This window comes from Rousettus aegyptiacus, unplaced genomic scaffold (assembly GCF_014176215.1).
Source record: "Rousettus aegyptiacus isolate mRouAeg1 unplaced genomic scaffold, mRouAeg1.p scaffold_m13_p_8, whole genome shotgun sequence".
NCBI classification, from domain to species: Eukaryota; Metazoa; Chordata; class Mammalia; order Chiroptera; family Pteropodidae; genus Rousettus; species Rousettus aegyptiacus.
The window spans coordinates 14,081,326-14,105,061 of record NW_023416311.1 but is presented as its reverse complement, the minus strand read 5'-3'; the positions used below and the strand labels follow the sequence as shown (position 1 = coordinate 14,105,061).

The 23,736-nt window shown below is 39.3% G+C and overlaps 1 protein-coding gene across 7 annotated transcripts in view; it reads left to right on the top strand.

The window, feature by feature from the left end:
* CLUAP1 (clusterin associated protein 1) overlaps window positions 1–20,899 on the top strand; it is a 36,726-nt gene extending 15,827 nt beyond the window's left edge. For 5 of the 7 annotated variants that reach the window (XM_016166553.2, XM_016166554.2, XM_036226124.1 and 2 more), the window contains exons 6-13: window positions 2,127–2,210; window positions 4,780–4,913; window positions 6,692–6,833; window positions 8,689–8,761; window positions 13,922–14,029; window positions 15,998–16,053; window positions 16,331–16,387; window positions 19,504–20,899. In XM_016166553.2, coding sequence (XP_016022039.1) covers window positions 2,127–2,210; window positions 4,780–4,913; window positions 6,692–6,833; window positions 8,689–8,761; window positions 13,922–14,029; window positions 15,998–16,053; window positions 16,331–16,387; window positions 19,504–19,653 — 804 coding nt within the window. In that variant the 3' untranslated portion in view covers window positions 19,654–20,899. The remainder of the gene's footprint in view (window positions 1–2,126; window positions 2,211–4,779; window positions 4,914–6,691; window positions 6,834–8,688; window positions 8,762–13,921; window positions 14,030–15,997; window positions 16,054–16,330; window positions 16,388–19,503) is intronic. The other 2 variants (XM_016166555.2, XM_016166556.2) reach the window with 1 other exon arrangement.
* The last annotated feature ends 2,837 nt before the right edge of the window (window positions 20,900–23,736 follow it).

Here is a 23,736-nt window from a genome sequence, read left to right as displayed (position 1 = left end):
TAAACAGATTTTCAAAGATTTCTTTTTCAATTCTTTTTTTCCCGTTCTTCTGATTTTATTAAACTGTACCGATTAAATGAGATAGTGTGTGGGAAAGTAATATGTAGTGTTAGCTGTTATTCCTGCTTCTGATGGGTGCTGGGTCTGTTTTTATTACCTTCAACTTTTAGTTCAGGAATAGTAAATATGTGGCATATTGAAACTTTCCCGCTTATGCAGACTTTATTGATCACAATGCTTTTCCTCGCTGAACAGAGCCTCAGCATTCTTTTCAACAAAGTGTTCGTCTGAACCATGGTTCCCAAAATGTTCAGTGGAATCACCTAGACATCTTTAAAAACTACCGATGCCTAGCTTGCATTCTGCTGTCATTGGTGTGAAATGTGACTTGGGCATTGGGGATTTTAAAAGTCTCCTGTGTGATTCTAATGCACAGCAAAGTTTGGGAACCAGTAATCTAGTCAGTCACTACAGAAGTAATGTTAACAGTTGAAATTTGTTTGCAATCCTGTTCTAGCTAATGTCGTTCAAGAAGTATGCTCCATCCGCTATGTTTATGGAGCTGTTTAGGAGTGTGGCTCTGAGGATTCTCAGAGAGCGCCAATGGAGCCTTTAAATTATCTGACATCCAGGTTGTCCCCCATATCAGTGAATCAGAACACCTGAGGGTGAGAACCAGGCATCTAGTTTTTAAAAATTTCCAAGCGATTCCAATGTACAGCAGAGTTTGGGACCCACTGGTCTAAGAAAAAATGGAATGTTATTTAATTCTTACCTGTAGGGATGTATGGCATTTGAAACATACATGCTCTCATCAAATGTTTTTAAATTAAGTACATTAAATTTATCCCATTCCTTTCAGGTATGTCAGCCATGACCACTCTCTCACTGCCTTGCCTGTGTTCTGCCATTGCTACTGTAGTGTAATGTTATTTTTCCTCCTGCTTTTCATCCCTACCCCAAGAACAGCCTGGAAGTGGGACACTTGGGTGCCAGGCCACCATCCCTGCTCTTGATATATTGACCCTAGTGGTTGCCACCTGCTGAAGTGTAGTTGGCAGAACAAAACCGCCACTAGTGTCTAATAGATAATTTAAGTAACTAATGAGGCAAGTCCAAGTTTTCTATATTTTCTGTTTATAGTGCAATAGTACACATCTCTACACGTGTTCCTAACAGACCTAGACACAAGAGCCGGTCATTTGCTATTTGCCAGTGGAGTGGTAGCTTCATTGTGAGACTTCACCAGGATTTCACTGGGGACCCTTTTAACACTGTCCTATAATGAATTAATGAAACAATCAAGGGTTGAACTGTTACCATAGAAGCCATGAGACCCTAAATATCATACTTCTCAAATCCTGTGTACAGTCATGATCTGAGGAAGATCCCTTAGCCGTATTTGTTTTTCATACACTCAGCAAACATTCACTGAGAACCAACACCAGCCACAGGCAAAGCACCAAACTCTCTCTATGTCCTTGAATAAATCAAAATCCCTTCCCTCAATAGTCTTCTACCGGGGGGAGATAAGGTGCACCATGCAGTAAAGCACAAGTCAGTTTGATGAAGTGATGCAGGAACCTCATAACTGCATCCACATTAGAATCTCATGTCTCAAAAGGTACTAATACTGATAGGCACAAACGCCTCTCTTGATCGGTCCATGATAGGGGCAGGGCCAAGGCAACTCATTTCATTGGTTATAGTCGTCAATGGTAGGCTACTTAGACTTACTCATAATAAAAACTGTAGAGGCCGGCAGGGGATTCAGACAGCAAGTTGAGCTGCACCTGTTTTGGGGATCACCTGAACAGATTGCAGGTAAAGAAGCAAATTTAGAAGAAAAAATGAGGGATGATAAGTTCAGTTTTGCTCTTGGTGTTAGGGGAATGTGGAGCCTGTTGCTGAAAAGGAGGCTTTGAGCACTGGAGAGAGGCCAGATTGGCAGTAGGATTGTAGAAGACATTTGGAGAAGGTGATGGTGGAAGTGTTTTTGCATCAGAGATCCACATTGTAATGAAACTTTTAAGGACCAATTCATAAGCCATATCTAGACCTGGGAATTGGTTTTTAGAATTTCTCTTCTGAAAATATTTGTAATTTCATTTCATTATTTCACATAGGAACTGAGAACAGAAGCAATTGCCAGACCTCTGGAAATTAATGAGACTGAAAAAGTGATGAGAATTGCAATAAAAGATATTTTGGTAAGATTATTTTGTTTTTACTTAATGTTTTTGTGTCAGGGCCTCAAAAATATTGATTCCTTGCTTCCATAAGACAGAGCAAGGTAGGCCTAGTTTCAAAGAAGGGATACGTTTTTGGAGAAATGAAAATTTAGAGAACATTCTAAATTTCCCCTTGTTATAAATATTAACAGTTTCTCATTAAAATTTTGTCAATTTTAATAGTTTAATAATTTTTTAAAAAATTTAAATAATTTTAGCAAATAATGCTTTATGGACTCTTCACACTTTATTTAACTAATTCCTCATTGCTGGGCATTTAAATGATTTTTAGATTTTCTTGATTCTAAACAGCACCGTAATAAGTAGAATAATCACCATCCTTTACTACTTAACCATAATATATTATTATTTGCTCATCTAAAGCATTCATTTGGAAGGTAGATAGTGAGGGAGACTCCAGACTCAGACTGTTTGAGTTTGAATCCCATAACGTGACCTTAGGCAAATTATTTAACCTCTCTGACTCATTTTCCTCATCTGTAAAATGGGGAGAATGGCAGTGCCTGCCACTTAGGGTCCTTTGAGCATTCATTTTGACAGTGCATGTCATGAATACTTTGTGGTATATAGTAGATATTCAGTCATTATTAGGATTCATTTTATTCAATAGTCATAAGCAGGTGGGCCTTATATTATAAATTAGGAGTAGACATAAAACAAGAATTTTCTGAGAAATGTACAAAATTCTGAGATTGATATGTTTTTATAATGTCATCATAAATTGGTAATACTCCCTGGGCAACCCAGCACAGGGAGCCAGAGTCTCAGCAGGATGACAAGGGCAGGGCAGCCGAGATGGGGGATTGGTTACATGCAGGTAGATTGAGATAAGTAAATATATTAAAGATAATAGGACTATAGCCATGCTACCCTGAACAAGCCCGATCCCGTCTGATTTTGGAAGCTAAGCAGGGTCGGGCCTGGTTAGTAAGAAGACCAGATTCTGTAGGTATAAAAAATAAAAAAATAAGAGATTGTAAGCTGACAAGGTCCTTGCAATCTGTGAGGTCAACCAACGGTTGCCTCACCTAAAAAGATGGATACTTAAAAGGGGTTATGAAATACAGGCCATTTATTTCAGAAAACTTGGAAAATTGTGTTTATCACATTCATCTTATTTGAGGAACAGATACCTTTTAAAAGGTTGTTTTTATTTTTGAGGTCAGAAAAATTTACTAGGTTTTAATCTGACTTGATTCAGAGAAATAGTTGCCATCAACTTGAGTTTTTTATTCAGAATGGAGACCCACCTTGTCTTTGAGAGTGAACTCACATCTCTGCTGGTGTTTTAAAAGCACTTAACAGCAAATGGATGGTTAGTGATATGATTATTTTCATGAAAGCATCTTGGAAATGGTTAGTTATCTTAGACAAAAAAAAAAAAAAATTAAACCATAAACTCATTGTCAGTAAAATTAGTCGCTTCCAAATACACCATCTCTGAAGGTCATGGAGTATGTCTGGGCTCCTTAAGTGATTACTTTGTGTACCCTACAGCATTTCAGAGACCAACAGGTAAACAGTCAATAAACCATTATGGTGCACTATATATGGGCAAAGTACTGGAGGGGAGAAGCCCATCTTGGCTAGATTTGGGGAGGCAGTGCACACCCAGCTGGTTGTGGTCCAGACGTTATTATTAATGCAGCAGATTGCAACTCTGAGCCACAGGTCCCAACCTGTCCAGCTTCCCAGAGACATGAGTGTGAAGACACATTGTGTTTATGTGGACTATATCCCTGCTTCAAATGAACTTTCTCTTATGAGAGGGTGAGAAGATGGGGAGGCCTGTGGCTTTTGTCAGTACCCTCTCATCTCCTTCACTTTCTTACTCAGCCCCCTTGCCCAAGTACTTCCGTCTCATCGCGGCGTAGGTTCCCTCCCAAAAGCCGGTTTACACTGTGTGAAGGAGCCACTTTCTGACTTCACAGAATGTTTTCTCTGTTTATTGTAGTCTGTAGTCAAGGTTCAGTGGCCAGGGAGAGAGAAAATGAACCTTCTTTCCAGGCTGTGAGTTAGCACGAAGACCAGCTATTGTTTCTTTTCATCCCCTCCTAAATAAAGCCATACTTGTGTGCACATATATTCTGTAAGACAGGTATTTGTAATTACGAGAATAGCCTGAACGAGATGCAAATAAAAGCAAACTAACAATTCAGAATGATATGTAACCAGTCTAAACAAGTGAACTTGGGCTTCTCTCTCCTCTGTTTAGGCCACTGTTCTTTCCATCTTCATGTATTTTCCCTGGGCAGAAACACCTTCTTCTCAAGGGGGCAAAAATAGGGTTATAATTTTGTCTGGGCCTATGCAATGTTCCCCCCGGAAATAGTTGGTTAAATGAGTGATGACTTTGGGGAGGGTTTGCTTTGTTTGCTTTTCTTTTCTTTCTTTTTATTTTTTATTTTATTTTATTTTTTAGCATGATGTTGCTGTGCCTGAGGAGTTGAGAAATTCCCCTCCTCCAAGAATCAGGTTGGGCAGTTCTTATTGGTACATTGTCTCATTCATTTCCTATTAAATGTAGGCACAAGTTCAGAAGACTAAAGACCTACTCAATAACGTGGCCTCTGACGAAGCTAATTTAGAAGCCAAAATTGAAAAGAGGAAATTAGAACTGGAAAGAAACCGGAAACGACTCCAGACTCTGCAGAGTGTCAGGTAGATGTGAACACCTGAAGAATGAGTAGAAAACTGTCTTTGAAAGTTCAAACAGACTGAAAGAATATGTTGTCAGTGATATTAACCCTTCAAGCAGTGGAAGAAGTCTTGCATAAGTCTCTCCCTACTTCAGAATGTCGCAGTGTTGCTTGTTCTAACAAACACACCACTAAACTCATGTCTTTACTGCTTTCAGTATGTCTGGAAAACTGCTTAATTCTTCAACCGCCCTTCCAGCTTTTATAGCTTCCTGGAACGTAAGACAAAAGAGGGAAATCCAGATGGCGGAAGTTCTATAAGGCTTGATCTCCTAAGATCTGTGCTTTGCCATAAATTAGGTGGAAACAGAAACATACTCTCATTTCTTGGTTTAAGTAGATCTAGACTTTTATAATTCCTCATCAGTAATTCATTTTTTCTTCTGACTTTCCCTCACTGAAAGTCCCTTTTCCAGGGAATATGGATGGATGATGGTGGTGTAAAACACCTTCTAGGTCATTGGAACCTTTCAGGTGCATCCCTTACATTTTCTTGGAATATGCTTTAACGCTCACACTCTCTCCCCGTCTCCCCGCCTCTCTGGCTCTTCCTCTCCCTTCCTTCCTCCGCCTCTGCCTCCTCCTCCCCACCCTCTCCCTCTCATTTTGTACCCTTACTTCCCTTGCTGCTTTTTGGTTGTTCTTTCTCTCATGTAACTACTCTTTCTCCCTTTTCAGTCACCTTTTATTTTTCTCTCTACTCCTGTCCCTGTCCAGTTGCTGCCTCTGCACTTGAGTGTATCTTGCTCTTTTGAGATACTGGTAATTGGCCCACACTCTGGGTACTGTCTTGAGATCTGCAGGTAGCACGTGGGGACAGCTGACAGTTACCCAGGGAGCATCAAAGGCTTCTTCTCGGCCAAGGGCCGGACCTCATCCTTTCCGCCTCTGGAATCTGTGCTCCCGAATCTGAGACAAATAGGTTTGTCTCATTAAAAAGTTCTGCCTTTCAAACATAAATTCATTTTTGTTAAACTTCAAATTCTTTTATTAGAAAAGTCTCTGTGTTTTGCTTTAATCCAAAAGATAATAATTTTTTAAATTTGTTTATATTTTAAAAAGAACAGAGTTTTTTCCTTTAGGATCAATAAGAGGAAAAAGTAATTCAGCAAAACCAGTTGAAACAGGTTTTAATGGTATGGTTTTTAGTTTTCGATTTTATATTGCTTAAAAACTTAGCTTTTATTTGCAGCAACCTATATTCCCTTTTTAGAGGACTGATTAAATTTTTGGAACATGTAGAAGCAGAATATTATGCCCAATTAAGATAATGCATATATTTAACTTACTCATTTTGAGAGATGTGTATGGTATATGATAATTTTTAAATCTTTAGTGAAATTCATGGAATATTGAGTGAGAGAAAAGACTACAAAACTTCATTTAACGTAATATACTTAATGTTTGTTAAAAGATGCATTCCTATATTTATCTATGCATAGAAAAGTCTCGAAGGATGTATGTCAGTTGTTAAGTACTTATACCTGGTAAATGAGTAATTTTTACTTTTCATACTTTCAGGATTATTTTAAGTATTTACAAAAATCATATCTTTTTAATTTTAAAAAGTATATTCATTTTAGGGGAGGGAAGAGAGAAGAGTTAGCTTTAAGTAGTTAGAAGAGTGAAACACCTTCTCCACTTCAAGGCTTTCCAAAGAAAACTAGGGTGGAATCTGAAACTTGGAATATTAATTTCAAACTACTCTATATTGATTATTATTTCATTTGGTCATTCTAGGCCAGCTTTTATGGATGAATATGAGAAGATTGAGGAAGAATTGCAAAAGCAATATGACATTTATCTAGAGAAATTTAGAAATCTAGCTTATCTGGAACAACAACTCGAGGATCATCATAGACTGGAACAGGAGAGGTTTGAGGTAAGTGCTTAGGCCATTCTTCTCGACAGACCTTTTCTTCTGGTGTGTTATTTTGTACTTGTTTGACATATCAGTTTGTAAATATCATTGTGAAAAAAAAATCAGTGAATGTTTGATAATTAGTTTATCAAACTAATCTTTGCTATTAGTTTATCATCAGAGTTTGGTCAAGTAGGACTTACAGACAGGGCTGACGTGATTATGTACAGTCACACAAGACTTTGAGCTTAGAAGAGCCTTTGCTTGCTTTAATGTTTTGCTCTCGCTGTCTTGAAATTCTTAATAATTTTTAAGTGCGTTTCATTTTGTGTTGAGTCCCACACATTATGTAACTGGTCTTGAGTACAGATTTAAAAACATGCTCGGTCAGTTTACTTAAAAATTTTCAAGCCCTGGTTAATTGAATCATCCAATCTAGCTTATCAGAGACTGCTTTGTAAAGAGGAATTGCAGTTCATTGATTATTCTGGGAAATATATATTACCCAGAACCTGACCAGCTGTCTTACAGGTTTCCCTCATCCCAGTGTTTAAGGCCATATAGGAAGGAGTATTTCAAATCTCACTGTGAGTTGATAAATGCAGAATTCAGAGCAAAGGAAGTAAGACCACGTTGCTTTCACTATTTGAATTGTTCTCATCTTATAGGGATATTTCCGCTTAACCCAAGAATAGTCATTTGGAATCTTGTTCATAGTGATATTGGTCTATAATCTCCCTTTCTCACGCTGTCTCTGCTAGCTTTTTATATGAAGGTTATGCTAGTCTTACAGACTTGGATGTTTGAATTAGATGAAGCCATTTTGCTGTCCAGAATGGCTGGCCGGTAGTAACTATCACATTCGTTTGAACATGTTTATCTTGATAAGGAACGTGTTGACAACCATCGCTGTATGGCAGAGGTGGGCTATGGAGGAATGGGGAACAGGACAGCACATTTTGAGAGCTGTGGAAAGAGACTGGAGTTCGGGACGTTTTAAACATTGGGTGCCTAGGAAAAACACTAAAGGGCAAGTGAAAATCAACTGACCATTTTGTACTATCATCTGGGGCCACCCCTGGATTCAGAGAACCACTGAAGAATATGCTTCCGGCTGCACATTCTTCCTTTAGCAAGTACTTACCCTTTTTTTCTCCTATGGTCACACCTACTTTCTGTGCTTCTAATACCTGGTCCCTCAAAATACCTCATGTGTGAAACATAGTGCTTTCTCTTCAATGTTTAGAACAATAACAAAATTTTTAAGGCTAATTTCCTCTTCCATTTTCTGTTTTGACAGGGCCACATTTTGTAACCTAATTGAAATACTAGTTTTTTTTTGTCCTCTGGGAATTAAAATTAGTATTTGTTTTTTTTCCCCGTTCTCATCAGTCCTATCATTTAGCATCTTTCAGGGCTAGAATTGTGCAGGGAGGAAAAACAAAAAATTCATGCTTTATTCTTTTAAGAGCAAGAGGCCTCAATTGCCCATAGTTCATGCATCTGTTCCTCTGTCAGCATCCCACGCAGGCACACATGATGGGCATTTTGTTATGTCATTCCGTTTTCTTCAGAGGCAGTGAGGTGTAGTGGGGGAAACATGGATCTGGGGGCCAGTCAGGCCCATTCTAGGCCAGTTGTGTCCCTCATGGAGGCTTCCCTTTCTGTAGGCTGCTGGGATGATTACAGAGGGAAAGGGGGTCCAGTTTCCCAACGGTAGCAGTTGCTCAGGCAGTGTTCTCTTCCCCCTCTTTTGTTTAGATCTTTTCTTGTTCTATATCACAAACTTAGCAGTACTTACTCAAATGGTAAAGAATAATAAAAATAGTCCCCAAAAGGGTCATCCCTTCTGAATATTGCTTTTCCTGTTTTGTAGGAAGCTGAAAATACTCTCCGTCTGATGCAGAACAAGCTGAAGGAAGAAGAAAAGCGACTGCTCAAGAGTGGAAGTAGGTCTACACTTTCTAAATAGACGTGTTTATTCTGGAGTAGCATTTTAGCCTTGAAAATTTTATATGTATATTTTATTTATTTTCAAAAGGCAATTTTCTCACAATTTGTATGTCAGATACCATTTTAATTCACTCAAAAGCTCAAGAGACTGGTTTGAATTACATAGCAGTTAAAGTACATTTGGTTTTCATGCCAACTAAAATTGTTTTTCCCTGTTTAAGTAATAATTAAGTGATAAAATATAACTATAAAAGGAAATTTGGTCTTGGAGGTATGTAGAGTTCTTTATTTTAGGAAAGACGAATGAAAAACAAGCATCGTAATGCAATACAAGTGAATAGGTCACTTGCTTAAAAATAGTCCCCCTCACTCTACACACCCATCTTCAGCAAGGCTATTTATTACCTTTAGAGAAATGAGGGTTATACCTGCAGATAAGATCTAGATTCTGAGAAGGAATGTTCTCCATGACTGGTAAGCACACTTCATTCATGAACTTCACCAGGGTGTCAGCCGTGGGAGTTGGAGCAGTACATGATCTTCCTGTAGAATTGATGGCTTTGTCTCTCTCTTTTTTTTTTTTTTTTGCATAATGAATATACCTTATTCTCTCATGCTTGAGGGCGGTATGCCTGGAACACCAGGTGTGCTTGCTCACGCATGCAATCCCCTCTCCCCCTCGTGCTCTCTCTCTCTCTCTCACTCTTTCTGTCTCTGTCTTTTCCCTTTATACCTCTTTCCTTTTGTACTTGGACTATGCCTCTCTCTCCTGAATCTCAGGAAAATCTGTAGGGAGAATAGGGACTGCTGAGAAATCCTCTAGGGCAGGGGTCCCCAACCCCCAGGCCTCGGACTGGTACCAGTCCATGGCCTATTAGGAGCCAGGCCACACAGCAGGAGGTGAGCAGTGGGCGAATGAGTGGAGCTTCATCTGTATTTGCAGCGGCTTCTTAGCACTAGCATCACTGCCTCCGCTCCATCGCAGATCATCAGGCTTTAGGTTCTCATGGAGCACTGGTCCCTGGTGCCAAAAAGGTTGGGGACCTCTGCTCTAAGAGTAAGTTTAAGAAATTCCAAGGACCGCTCTAGCCAAAGCAGCTCCTCGCTGTTATGATTCCAGGTCATCCAGGAATACCCAAAGCAGCCCTAAGTGATAGGCCTGCCTGGAGCCCATCCCTCCTGGGAGGTCTGGCACAGATAAGAACTCTGGTTGGTTGATTTTATCTGACTCTACCACCAGGACAGCATGTTAAGACTTTTCTCACTGATCTTGCTTTATTCTTCTGAACTGATTTTGATTTTGTGATTCATAGGTTTAGGATCTCTTGAAGTACAAAGATTCTTATGAGCATGTGTGATTTAGTTTTTCAGAAAAATTTCCAGTTGAAACCAACTTAATGAAAGATAGCATTTAATTAGCTTGGGGTAGGCAAAGAAGTTAGGAAAATATTTATGATAGTTAATTAAATGGAGCATCTTTTTATGTGCTTATTGGTTATTTGTATCTTTTTTTGGAGAGCTATCTAGTCCTTTGCATATTTTAAAATTTGGTTATTTGTCTTTTTATTGAATTTTAAATGTTCTTTATTCCGAATACTAGAATATATAAAGTATTTTTAAATAATTTAAGAGATTTGTGCTTTGCAGATAATTTCTCTCATTTCCCAGGCTGTGTTTTCACTTTTTTGATGATGTCTTTTGCTGTACAAAGTTTTAGTGAGGTCCAGTATGTCAGTTTTTCCTTTTGTTGCTTATGCTTTTAGTGTCATATCTAAGTAAGAAACCACTGTCTAATTCAAGGTCACCAAGACTTACTCATGTTTTCTTCTATGAGTTTTATAGTTTGAACTTTTACATTTTGGTCTCTGATCCAATTTGAGTTAATTTTCATATACGATGTGAGGTAAAGATTCATCCTTTTGCATGTGGCTGTCTGTTCTTTCCCCATTGAATTATACCGGCACAGTTGTCTACTGTACTTAGAATTTTAACATGTTACTGACAACTTTGTGATTTCAGTGTCAGCATGCGTTAGCTTTTTAGTTTACCTAGTCCTCAGTCTATTGCTTTGCGTTGTCAGGAGAAATCCTATTGAGCCTGAGATAGCTGTATTAATGTTGTTTTAAAATTCATGATATCATTTGATTTTTGTTGCATCGGGTATGGATTTAATGTCATAATTTTCCTGGACGAAGTAAAAAGCAAACTAAGCTGAACATTGCTTTTATTTTTGTAATCACTAATTTGTGTTAATATTTAATCATATCCTCTGTAAGGGCTTTTGTAAAGTGGTAGTTTTCAGATTGATTGTGTTGAAGTCTTGCAGGATGCTGTTATTGACACCTTCTCTGGCTCCCAGATTTGCCCCTCTGTGCTGTAGAGCAGAGTAATTCTCTCCATGGCTAAAGAAAGCAGAAAACTCTCCCTCAGTGCTCAGCTACACGCAGCTGCCATTTCATTACCTTCCTAGAGCAGGGACTAAGCAAAGCCTTTTTGTACATGAACATTTACTATACTTCCAAATCAGCCTACCATCTGCATTAACTTTTCACTAAGTATCTCTCAGCAAATCCTGAGACACTCATAAAATCTAATGCATCAAAAGAAAGGCTGAGGAGAAAAAAAAATGACATAGATGATAGAGGCTCTGTTCATCCCTCTGGTGACCAAATCAAAGTAGTGGCAGAAACAAGGAGCAAACAGCAAGGAAAAGTCACATGGGATCTAGATGAACAAGCCATACAACTAGGGAGAACTCTAAGAAATCACCCTGCAATGGCAGAAGTTAGTATGGGGCAAGGACGTGAGGTTGCCCGGTCCTCAGTGGCTGAGTGGGACAGAGGCTGTGGCAGCCGCAGACACCTCTTAAAGGGGCCGCGCCTGCGAGCAGACTTTTGCACTGATGGACTCACTTGTTCTGAGTACCCGTGCCAGGTTGGCTGCTCCGGGAGGTGCCAGGGACTTACAGGGGACACTGAGTTGGAGTGAGGGCCGGAAGTGAGGATCTCTCTCAGACAGATGTGTGGGTGGTATCCATTATTCCTCCCACCTCCCAGTGTGCAGACACAGTGCTGCCATAGCCAAGACACCACCAAACTGGATAACAGAGGCCACTCCTCCCAGAGGATTCCCTGAAACTCCACCTCCCCCAACTCTTGGCCTCACCTAAGCCACATCCAAGTGTGTCCTCGCTTAGTCAGGTGCCCCTTGCTGAGCAGCACCAAGACTCACACTGGTGGCAGCTGGCCTCAGTTTCTGGTGTGACCTTTTGAGGCAACTATAAGCACAACATCTGTGGATCGCTTGCTGAATCTTAACGGGTGGCCCCGAAGGAGCACAGGCTGGGGCTAAATTTGGCCTTCAGCTGAACCTTTTTCAGGTCTGTGCCACTGGACACCTACCACACAAAGCCCCACTAATAAAACTGGGAGACTTAAGAGCTTTGCTTGGTACATAGAAACAGCACAGAAAGGCAGTTAAAATGGGAAGACAAAGAAGCAGAAACCACATGAGAAAACAGAACAGAGATCCAGAAATAATGAAATCAAGCAGTCTAACAGATGCAGAGTTCAAAGCACTGGTTATAAAGATGCTCAATGATCTTATGGAAAGTATAGATGAATTCAGTGAGAAGTTCAACAAAGAGATAAAAAACATAAAAATGGAAATGGAAATTATAAAAGGGAACCAGTCAGAAATGAAGAACACATTATCTGAGATGAAAAATATATTAAATGGAATAAACAAAATGAATAAAGATGAGGATCAAATGACCTATATGGAGGATGGAAAAGCCAAAGACACTCAATCAGAATGGCAAGAGAAAAGAAGCCAAGACTATAATGATAATTTAAGGGGCCTATGGGACACTATTAAAGGTAAAAAATATCCATGTCATAGGGGTACCTGAAGGAAAACAAGATGTTGAAGAACTATTTGAAGAAATAATGATGGAAAACTTCCCAAACTTGGTGAAGGAAATAAGCATAAAACCCCAGGAAGCTCAGAGAGTCACAAAATCCAGGGACCCAATTAATTAAAATGCCAATAGTTAAATACAAAGAGAGAATCTTAAAAGCAGCAAGAGAAAAGCAGTTATTACCTACTACAAGGGAGCACCCATAAGACTGGCAGCTGATTTCTCAAGAGAAACTATGCAGGACAGAAAGGCTTGGCACAAAATATTCTATGTGATAAAAACCCAGGATCTACAACCAAGAATACTTTATCCGGCAAAGCTATCATTTCGGGTCGAAGGACAGATAAAGAGCTTCCCAGACAAAAATAAGCTAAAGGAATTTATCATCACCAAGCTAGTATTACAGGAATTGTTGGAGGGACTTCTTTAAGAAGAAAAAACATGTATCAAAAGTAAGAATAAAGAATGGTAATAACAACATTCCTATCGACAAGTACCTCAAATGGAAAAGAATTAAGCGCTTCAACCAAAAGAGAGAGTAGCTGAATGATAAGAAAACAAGACCCCTACATATGCTGCCTATAAGAAATTCACTTCAGATTAAAAGACACACACAGACTAAAAGGAAGAGGATGGAGAAAGATATTGATGGACCTAGAGGATATTACACTGAATAAAATGGGTTGGATAGAGAAAGACAAATATCACATGATTTCACATACTCTAAAGAACAAAATCATCAACAACAAAAGTGGAAATAAATTCATAGATACAGAGAATATTTAGAGGGACACTAGATGGGAGGGGGGTTGAGTGGACAAAAAAAAAGCAAAGGGATTAAGAGGAAAAAATGAATAGTCACAGAATTGGCAGAGATATAGCGTGTAGCATGAAGAAGATGGTTAATAATGTTGTAATATGTAAGGAGGGAGGAGGGGTACTAGATTTTGTGGGGTGATCACTTTGCGAGTTATATGGATCTCTGATCACTGCTATACAACCAAAACTGGTATATTGTATGCCAAGTATAATTGAAAAAAAGAAAAAACTCTTTGAATTGTACAATGTAAATACAAGCAACCAATTGTCTATTTCAATAAAGACGAGGGTAGGAGAAAAGACTGAGAAGTGCAGATGACTTGCACAAGAGCCTTATTGGACAGAGATTGTTTTAGAATTAGTGACATAGCCACCTTTTTTTTTTTTTTTTTTTTTTGTCTACTTGTGTTCCTGCCAGGTAATGATGACTCAGACATTGACATCCAGGAGGATGATGAATCTGACAGTGAGCTGGAAGAGAGACGGCTGTCTAAGCCAAGGACAGCCATGGAGGTGCTCATGCAAGGTACCATGTCTTTTTTTGCCTGCCTTCCTCCCTATGCCTGTCACAAAATGCCACAGGCAGAATTGGGTCAAAGCTGCTTGGTATTGAGGCCTGTAAGCACAGTGTGGGTGACCCTGCTCCAGGGTTTATCTGGCCCTGTTGTTCATCAGTATTTGGCTTTTGAACTGCTCAGTGGTCATCTTTGATACTAATATGCTTACCTGTGGTTCCAAGAAAGGCCAGTTCTTAGTTGTGACTTGGTGTTTCTCACAGAGGCTACAGAAACACACTGCCTCTGCCACTGAGCTTTATTCTGACCTTTTTGGGTTCAGACTGCTCTGAGCGCAGTTACATCCTTTATGATCAGAGAATTAATGCACAAAGAAGGACCTTACACAAGCATCTTTGCCTTTACAAAATGTTCTTCTAATTTCTACTTTCTGCAACAGATTCAAGCAATAAAATACAGAGAGCAAATGTGTAAATTAAACAGACACCATGGGGTGCTTCCATGGGGTCTTCCTCATGTCCTACTCCCCACTCCAGAGGGGTTATGGCCAGTGGTCTAGGGGCGTCCTTTCAAATGGCCTTCACACACACACACACACACACACACACACACACACACACAAATACAAATACAAATGTGGACACAGATATCACCTGAAATATTTTTTAACCTGAATGGGACCAGACTATATGGTTCTGCAATTTTTTTTGTTTTGAACAATGTATTAGAATCCCTCCCTTGTCAGATCTGCTTCATTTTTTTGACGGCTACACAGTATTCCATAATATGGCTGTACCTATGAATTACGTGGGCATTCCCATATTGATATTTAAGTTATTTCTACCTTTCTTGTATATCCATCTTTCTGAATATCTGCAGATATTTCTTTAAGTTGTGTATCATTAAAAGTGGAATTCTTAAGTCAAAGGTTATATTAATTTTAATTTTGATAGATACTACTAAATTTGCCTTTAAAAGCATTTTTATCTATCATTTGTTAGTTTTTAGAGCATAATTGCATTTTTATATACATAATAAATTTAAGTGGTAAATCATTTTCCTCTCATTATTTTATGTTTTTTCATTAACTACTTTCTTTTATTCTAGGCCCAACTGTCTTTATTACATTTTGCTTTTTTCATAGAAAAAAGATTATGATTCCCATGCTACATATGGGAACCAAGGCTCTAAAAAGGTATATGATTGGCTCAGTAGAACCTGGTATAAAGGCACTGGTGCGCCTAAATTCTACTGCTGACCACTTGCTGCAGAAGTGAAACAGTACAAGATTTGTCTTTTATCAGACCAAGAGAAATCTTCTGTAAATAGCTCTTGGTGGTCACATCCAGGCCTGTCCTGAGTGAGCTCCTCCCTGAGCTGCCTTCCCCGCCTTCCTCCAGAAGCCTGGTGAGGTCACGGGTGTTCCTTTCTCACCCTTTGGATGGGAGAGCAGTTCTTTGCCTCCTGAGTTTTTGTAGAGGTCATATCTAGACAACATTAACCTCCAAAGAAAGAGTGGAGAATCCACTCAGATAATGATGGTGTTTTGAAAGATAACTAATTATTATACTTAAACTTTTTTCCTTTTGAAGCTCAGATGTAGATTCAAGTACAGAAGACATTAGTCCCTAAAGAGAGAATATATTTCTTTTTTCAACAGATAGTATTCCTGTTCTACTGCATATAAAATAATAATGGGATTCAGTGATTTTTCCCTAAAATATTTATAGGATGCATCTTTATTTTTCTGGTTTATGATTCATGCTTGTATTTAACTGCCCTTTTTCTTGTTTCAATATGCAGGAAATGCAGAAAATTCATTGCCATTTGTTGACAGTTCTGATTAGTTGGATGTTATTTGAGTAAATTTTTATGATTCTTTTTTTCCCCAGTTTCCTAAGAAAAGCAAATCTTGAATACCATTTCACACTTTATTTTACAAAGTTTTTGAAATTTCTTCATTGTTTTGTTCTCCCCAGGAAGACCTACTAAACGCATCGTGGGTACAATGCAAGGTGGAGACTCCGATGATGATGTGAGTCCTGACCATCCCTCTCTTGCAGTTATGTTCTTTCTGGTCTTCTTGGGCTGGTCTCACAGACTGAATTAGCCAGGAGCTAAGCATGTGTGACTGGCTTATGTGAAGTGTGGCTTCTCAGCCCAGCCTGTCACTGGATTTGTGGCAGAGTCTGATCTCCCAAGGAGCTAGACTCTCTTCTTTGCATGTTGGTGGTGCATTTCTTTTCAAGTGAACCTGCTTGCCCTACTTTTGTTTTTCCTTCTCACATTCTTTCCACTCTCGCTTTCCAAAGATGGAAGCAGCACCAGCTCTGTTAGGTAAATGCAAGACTTCGAGCTCCAGGAAGCAGGTTGGTTTTCTTTTTCACCTCATCCATTTGTATGTGTGTGTCAACCCAATCAGGGCCAACATAGAGCTTTCCCCAAGAGTGATGCCTTTGTCTACTGGGCAAAAAGCCACTCAAAATGGGTCCCACAGTGAATATTGAAATTACCTAAAGATCTCTATGTTGAGGAGGAGTAAGCGCTGAGCCAAGAGACAAGAAAGATCATGTGGTTGGGGAGTCCTCTTGCCCTTGAACCATAACCTAGAAAGAAAGGGATGCTGCTGAGGGCCCTGAATTAAGACCAGTCCTCTCTTCAGCTCCATTCTAGGAAGGGAACATGAAAAGGAGGCTCTCCCGAGACCAGTGCCTCAGAGAGATTGGGCAAGAAGCTATGGGTACCTTGAGCATTATTGAGTGGATAAATGAGTGGAAATGAATCAGAATGGGAAGACAAGGGGTACTTGCTGGGGGTCCAGCTGTTGGGGCTGCAACATCTATCACTCTTAGGCCTTCCTTCATTGTTGTAGTCCCCAGCAGTGCTGTGAAACCCAGGAGGCAAAGGGTGACTAGACTGACACATCACAGACCACCCCATCAGGTTAAATGTCACCATGTGTCTGGAGTGTGGCACCAGTGGCTGCACAGAGACAGAAGCATGGGCCTTATGTTCTTATAAAAAGATCTATTTAGTAACAGCAGTATATACTGTCACAGACATTCACAGGAGGGAGAAGTCACTCAGATTTACTGGGCAAGGTGCACAGAGAAGATAGAGCATTCAATACATAGCAAATGGTCTTTAGAGAACCATGAGAAACTACTTCAAAAATGTTTAACAAGGTAGGAGATGGCTGGTTAAACAGCTTCTATCCATCCATCTTATCCATCCAAGACAGAAATAGGGAAAGTCTGGTGTTGCAGGTGGTGATACCTGGAGAGCACTTCCTGGCCTCATATGATTTGCTTGATCATTTGTATGGCTTTCTACCTTCCGAAACAAATGCCTTATTGTAGATTAAGTCTCCTCTGTGCCTGCTGTCACTTGTTTATTTCAAGGAGGTTGTTTCCATGTACCCCACCTAGGCGTGAGGGTTTGTCTTTCATGTGTTCTCTCACTCATGTGACAGATATTTGTTGAGTGCCTGTTATGTGTGCCTGGTGCTGTTACAGATTGTGGGGAATTATAGCAGTGAATAGAAACAAGGCCCCTGCCTTCATGAAGCTTACAGTCCAACAGTAATGAAACAGATATAGGGGTCATAGTGGTAAGAAGAAAAATAAAGCAGGTTTAGGAACAGTGGCAGGGCTAAGGGATGTTTTTATTTGGTGAGGGAAGGTCTCTCTGATAAGGTGACATTTAGGCAGAGGCCTGAATGTGATGAGGGACATGGCTGAGCAGGGGCTTCCTGGTCACAGGGGATGTGGTTTCCACATGTGAGAACCAGAGGCAGCAGTGTGACTAGATGGAGTGAACTGAGGGAAGGAGCGGCAGGAGAGGCGGCAGGAGCTGTGTAGAGCTTTATAGGATGTGACAAGGACTCGGCGTTTTCTCTGAGTATAGTGAGAAGGTGCTGGAAAATCCTGAACCCAGGAGTGCCAAGAGCTGACCTGTATTGAAGAGAGCCCTATAGGGGCATTTGCAATAGTCTAGTTCAGAGGTGATGGCGGTGATGGCTTAGCCTCGGGTAGAAGTAGCAGAGGTGTTGAGAATTGGTTAGATTCTGAATATGTTTCTAAGGTGAGAACTGTCAGGTTTTATTAATTGGACGCGGCGTATTAAAGAGAATGAAGAATGCCTACATTGTGGCATAATCAGCTGAAAGCACAGTTTTCATTTCCTAGGCTGAGGCAAAACCTGAGGAAGGGGCATGGAATACAGACTGAGAGTTTGGTTTTGGATGTTCTAAGTGTAAGTTACCTGCTAGATGTCCACATGCTGGTGCTGAGTAGCCAGTTGTTATTCAAGTCTGGAGTTCAAGGATCAGGTCTGGGTTGAAGATTGAATTAGGGGAGACATCCATATCTAGGTGGTCTTTCTTTAAGTACGAGTATACATGTGATTGTTTGGGGGGAAAAGAAAAGAGAGGAAGCCCAAGGCTTCAAGCTGACCCCACACTGCAGGGGTCAAGGAAATGAAGAGGGTTGGGCAAGTGAGACAATAGACCCTGAAGTGGGGTGGGGTGAGTCCCCCAAAAAGAAAGGTGCCCTGGAAGACAGAAGAGTGGATGCCAGGGAAGAAGGAGCCCATAGGTCAAACAGGAGGATGGGGAATTACCCATTGTGTTTGAATCCACTGCATGTTTCAGTCATGACAAGAGCAGTTTAGGGGGATTGTAGGGTGAGAGCTTGACTAGAAAAGTCATGCAAAAGAGTCAGTGAGAGGGGAACAAGTGGGGACAGTGAGTTCAACACTCATTCAAGGAGTTTTGTTGTGAGGGGAATGAAGAAACAGGGCAAGGTAGCTGAAGAGGAAGGTGGGATTAAGTTTTGGGTTTTTTGTTTTGTTTTTTTAAGAAGAAGGAAATTGCAGCACTTATGTATGCTTGTGGGAATGATTTAGATAGTGTGACCAACCTTCCTGGTTTACCTGGGATGCAGGATTTGCAATTTTAAAACCTGGCTGAGTTGGTTACCCTAGATCTAGAGGACGGAGGAAAGAATGTTTCTTTTATTTTGCTCCTATGCCCATTTGCTGTGTGGTTTTCCATCCCCAATCTGGTAAAAGCCAAAATAAGCCTTCCTTCCCTCTCTCTAAGTTCTCACTCTCCTTGCTATCCACTGGTGGGTCCCTGAGCCATCAGGAGAAAAACAACATTCAGTGAGCCTCAGTGCAGGTCCAGTGGTGCTCCTGAGATGTCAGTGGGAAAGCCACCCTTGCAGCACCAACCTTGGATTACACATTAGTGTTCAAAGGTACCAGTGTTAGATGATACATTGACCTATGTATTCCAGCCAGCAATATCTAGACATTGGTCTATTTTTATGCCCCCACAGCCTGACCATTTCTGCGAAGCTCTTCATTCACATGGGGGTATTGCTAGTTATTGAGTTACTCATGAAAAGTGAGGTAGAGTCTCACTAACAAGGTGTCAGGAATGAGATGGGACCCTCAGCTGATATTTGCTGTTTTTTTACTATAGGAAGACTCAGAGGACAGTGAAATTGACATGGAAGACGATGAAGAAGACGACGATGATTTGGAAGATGAGAGCATTTCTCTCTCACCAGCTAAGTCCAGTCGAAGGGTCCGAAAACCTGAGCCCCTGGATGAGAGTGACAATGATTTCTGACCTTCTTGGTACGGGAGCTAGGCAGATTAAAACCCTCAGATTTGTAGGTAAACGGGAACTTAGAAGGTTAGGAAGAACGTATATTGTTCACTAAGCCACCCAGACTCATTGTTAATGACGCATGACCTGCTTTTGCTTTAGCCTCCTATGTGTTGCTCCACGAAGCTTAAATGAGAACCAGAGCGAACCCAAAAGGTGATTTTTTTGCCTTATTTATCTCCTAAAACTTGGGAAACACATATGTTCTTAGTGATTCACATCCTCAGGACAAAAACTCGAGGAGAAATAAGTTTCTGTGTAGGTCTTGGCTATTGTTGTCACACGTTTCCTCTAAGATTCAGAGGGACAGACCTGGGCTAGGACTGGGTACAAGGACTATTTTAGTAATCTTAGGTGAGTGTCTGACTTTTAATCACTTGTATAATTTAAAAGCTTTTAATTCTAGCCTTTATTTCATTTTGTAGTCTTATTTTCTTCTGCATGTTTACAACACCAAGCTTGAATTGTATTTTACTAAAATTTTCTGAATGAAATTTTGCTAACTTTCCTTGAAAATCAAGCAACAGAGAGATGGTCCAGATTATAAGTACTCCATTTTCTATCAGAAGGCTGACATATTCCTTCTTAGGAAAGCAAATTAAGGAAAAAGCATTAGTACAGATTCATGTTCAACCAGAATCGAATTAGGTAGAGTAACACTAGAATTTCCCTGTTGTGAAATGAGAAATGACAGATACGTGGTGGTGTTTTGTTTTTTTAATATGGAAAGCACAGAACAATTTTCATTTTTCAGTTACAAAGTCAGAAGACTTCTGAAGTTATCTAATAAATGTATTTAATACCTTTTTATATTATTAAATAAGTTTTACTTGAAAGTACAATTATTTTGTTTATTTGTACCAGTAACATAAATACTTTAGAAAAGTTCACAGGTTAATATGATACATGTAAATTTTAGGAGACTACGTGAAAATTATTTCAATCATCTTTGTTTTTTTTACATGTATTTTCTTAAATTTTATGTCTGAAATTACCCCCATTTTTTAAACATTCATCATTCAGTTAATTCGCCAGTAATTTGAGATGTGCCATCTTTGAAATGATAAGCTAAATGGGAAATAGGTGTGTTGGGAACCATGCTAACAACCTCAGATGCCATGGCTTCTAACGTGCAGAAGAGTCACTGTATCTTCTTGGATGTTTTAGTTTTGGTGAGTCTGACCTGACATATTTTGAAAAAAAAAAACAAAAAACTAAAAATGTTTATCTGTTTTCCTTAAGTGATGCTTTCTTCTAATGAGGGTTAGCATGGAAGTCTGACACAAGCTACAGATAACATGTCCACAGATAGAGGCAAAAGCTGTAATGGGAGATTCATTGTTTCACCTGCTCCGTCATCCCTTGGTTAACCAACTGTGCAGAGTCTCACCATGGTATGGTAATTCCTTACTTTAGCTTTGTAAACAAAGGAGCTTTAAGTACCCTGTCCTAGATTAGTGTATTTCTGTCACTGTAATAGGTCCAGGAGTCAAATAGGTGCAAGTGCCTTATAACGTGGTGTCTTTCAGTTTTAGTCAAGCAGCAGAGCAGACTCAGGGCCCCCAAATACTTTGTGTTTAGGTCAGTGAAAAACTAGCATTTAGATCATTGCTGACATTTTTTTTTTACTGTATAATTAAAGGATCTGTTAAAATGCTTTAAAATATGCATTTTGACAGAAAATACAAGGGAATTTTGTAAGTCCTTAATTTTTATCAGTAGTAGCCATCAAGAATGAAGTCCAAGAATGTCTAATGGGCTATTCAAAGAACTTGTTTCCCTTTTAGCAGGGACAAAAAGAAGAAATAAATGCAAAATCTCTTTAATTAACATTTTAAACTATTATATCAGTATCAGACATCTGAAGGGAAGGTGTGTCCCCTTAGATTAGCGACATATTGCATAAATATCACAGCTGTTAGATTAGCCTAAGCAAACTCTTGGGTGCTAGGATCCAAGACTGATTGGAAGAGAACTAAAAGGTTAGTACCTCCTACTCAGAACAAAATTCCTTTCAACAAAGATGTGATGAGCAGGAAGACAAAGGGTTCAAGAAGGGATGCCATTAGGAAAATGGAAGTGATGCAATAACCAATGTGTCTGTGAAAAGTAGTATTCAGATTTTACACTTCTGTTGGACAATTGGGGAAGAATTAAGCAACAGTGACATAGAAAATTAAGTAAATTTAAAAACTAATGTAACTGTTAATGTAGATGGAACAATTATATAGGAAGAGAATGGTTCAGTAGTGATCAGTACTAATAAAGTCATTAGATAAACAATAAATAATGATTTAACCAAAAATCATACTATAACTATGTTGGAAGGACAGAGAAACAAAAAGTAGGAACATATGGCTGTGTACATCCAAGTGCCATTTCCCATAATAGAAAGCCAATAGATACTCTCTAAATAAAGCAAGAAATTGTATATGTAGGATATTTAGTTTTGAAAGTAGGGGTATTTAGGAGGGGAAGGAATGGGACAGAAGACCGCTGAATTCCATTATAAGCCTATTAATACTCGTTGACTTTTTAAACTATGTGTATTTCTATACATCTTGCTTTGATGAAAATTAATTTTTTTAAAGATAAATCTGTAGGGTAAGAGCTGGAGATTTAGGTTTGAGAATCATTTGAATATAAGATTCCTAAGGGGAGAACATGTGGGAAAAGAAGAGAGCTCAGGGTAGAAAACTGAGAAACACCTGCGTCTAAGAAGAAAAGTGCAAGGAACCAGAAGAAAGAGGCTGGGAAAGCATTTTCTAAGTTTTCCAAAGTGACTCTATCTTACTTTAATAATTAGGAAAAATATGTTTGGTTTTTTCAAAGAGTGTTGAAGAAGAGTGGTAAGAAGAAAGGAGGATTGGAAGGTTGTAATGTTAAGGAAGCCAAGGTAGGGGATAATTTCCAAAGAAGGGGAAAATAAACAAGTGCTAGATCCTTATAAACAAGGGTGACATTGTCAATTAAGAAATCTCTGACAAGGTCGGGTCTGATTAGTACTTGGATCGTAGCCCACTTAGGAATACTGGGTGCTGTAGCTGTAAAAAAAAAAAGAAAAAAAAGAGAAGAAGAAAGAAAGAGAGAGAGAGAGAGAGAGAGAGAGAGAGAGAGAGAGAGAGAGAGAGAGAAAGAGAAATAAATCAATCACCAGGGACCTTAGCCAGAAGTCTGCAAGTGATGGGTTGAGGAGAAGTTGGAATTTGAAACCAACACAGTGACTATTGATAGTTGTTTAGAAAGGTGGATGATCACAAGTAAAAAAAAGGGCAGGGCTGGGGAAGAACAGTGAGGTCAAAGAATATTTTGGAGGGGCAGAGGATTTTTTATTTACATTTAATTTATTTATTTGCAAGGAAAACATGTTTTTTTAGCTGAAGGGAACTAGCTTGTAGATTGGGAGGGATTGAATCAAATTGGGAGAGATAGAGAAATTGATAAAGCAATGTCTGCATTAGAAGCCATTCTGCTTAAATTTATACTTTATATTGAAAACATACATATCAGGTAACCAGTTTTGTAGATTCTGCTCGTTATGGTCGATTTCACAGTCTTTGACCTCTGAATTTCTACAGTGTCTATTGTAGATAGGCCTAAAACAGTTCTCTTGACTCAGATAGAGTACCCAGAATACTGAGGCATTGCTTTAGAAGTTGGTCCAAAGTAGCCCTAAAATAAAGGATGGCTGATCCTGACTAACAAAGCTTAAAAGCAAGTTTTGAAAGTCTCAAACTATTTCTAAGTAATTTTGCCTCAGAATAAAGCTCAAGAATATATTAAGGAATATAAGAAATAGCACCCAGAAAGATACAGTTCTCAATGTCTGAAAATTACCAGGCAGAATGAGAAAAATCCAGAAACAGGCCAAGAAATGACCCAGAAATGATAGTGATAGAATTAGTAGAACATTCAAATGATTATATTCCATATATTCAGATGGTAGAGGAAAGCATGAGCATATTATGGAGATATGGAAGCTATAAAGAACACCTCAAAACTTCTAGAGATAAAAAAGAAAATGAGATGAAACTATACAAACTG